This window comes from Brassica oleracea, chromosome C2 (genome assembly GCF_000695525.1).
Source record: "Brassica oleracea var. oleracea cultivar TO1000 chromosome C2, BOL, whole genome shotgun sequence".
Taxonomy (NCBI): Eukaryota; Viridiplantae; Streptophyta; class Magnoliopsida; order Brassicales; family Brassicaceae; genus Brassica; species Brassica oleracea.
Window position 1 is genome coordinate 4,421,007 of NC_027749.1, and position 1,289 is coordinate 4,422,295.

General features: G+C 40.3%; 1 protein-coding gene across 1 annotated transcript; it reads left to right on the forward strand.

Annotated features, from left to right (window-relative positions):
- The first annotated feature begins 46 nt into the window (after window positions 1-46).
- LOC106323212 lies at window positions 47-1,111 on the forward strand. Its single transcript, XM_013761366.1, has one exon. It carries the CDS (start codon window positions 47-49, stop codon window positions 1,109-1,111), a length of 1,065 nt encoding a protein of 354 aa, XP_013616820.1.
- Window positions 1,112-1,289: the final 178 nt, after the last annotated feature.

Consider the following 1,289-nt stretch of genomic DNA (forward strand, 5'->3'; position numbering starts at 1 on the left):
GAACGTTTATCTTGGCTTATGCACGGATGGATTTAGTCCATTTGGTATGTCTGGAAGACAATACTCTTTATGGCCTGTAATCTTGACGCCATACAACCTCCCTCCGGAGATGTGCATGCAAAGAGAATTTTTGTTCTTGAGTATTCTAGTGCCTGGTCCAAAACATCCAAAGCGAGCACTTGATGTTTTTCTGCAACCCTTGATCCATGAGCTGAAGATGTTGTGGCATCATGGCGTGCAGACATTGGATTACTCGCAGCAACAGAACTTTAATATGCGTGCAGTGCTTATATGGACCATTAGTGACTTCCCCGCATATGGAATGTTATCGGGTTGGACCACACATGGAAGATTATCATGTCCATATTGTATGGATAGGACAGATGCTTTTCAGCTGAAAAATGGGAGGAAGTCATGTTGGTTTGATTGTCACCGTAGGTTTCTTCCGCCGCATCATACATATCGTAAGAACAAGAAATTGTTTAGGAAAAACAAGGTAGTGCATGTTCCTCCCCCAGTAATGCAACCAGGAGCATCTTTGTTAGAGCAGATTGATTATTACGGTGCTAAGGAAACATGTAAAGTTGGAGGAAATTGGCACACTCCACCTAACATGCCAGACGGGTATACGGCATCTCATAATTGGCATAAGAAGAGCATATTTTGGGAACTTCCATATTGGAAGGATCATCTCTTAAGGCACAACCTTGATGTGATGCACATAGAGAAGAATGTTTTTGAGAATATCATGAACACTCTTTTGGATGTGAAGGGAAAGAGTAAAGATAATTTGAAATCGAGGTTGGATTTGCCAGAGTTATGTGCAAGACCAGAGCTGCATGTGACAAGAGAAGGAAAATTACCAGTTCCGAATTTTAGATTGTCTGGGGTGGCGAAGCAAAAGTTGTTTGACTGGGTAAATTCTGATGTAAAGTTTCCAGATGGATATGTGTCAAAATTCTCAAGATGCATCGAGCAAGGAAAAAAATTTTCTGGTATGAAGAGTCACGACTGTCACGTTTTCATGCAGCGGCTCCTACCGTTCGCAATGACGGAGCTATTACCGAAACATGTTCATGAAGCAATAGCCGGTAATAAAAGTGACTTTTAAAATTATATATAAATTTATTGTCTTTGGTAATTGAAATAATATTTTTGTTTGATGATGAATTTGTAGGAGTTGGAGCATTTTTTAGGGATTTATGCACTCGGACATTGACTGAGGATGGGATCGAGTTGTTAGCCAAGAATATTCCGGTTTTGCTTTGCAATCTGGAAAAAGTCTTCAC

Excerpts from the sequence above, each read along its gene's own strand:
- LOC106323212 (XM_013761366.1), top strand. The coding sequence starts at position 47 with ATGTCTGGAAGACAATACTCTTTATGGCCTGTAATCTTGACGCCATAC.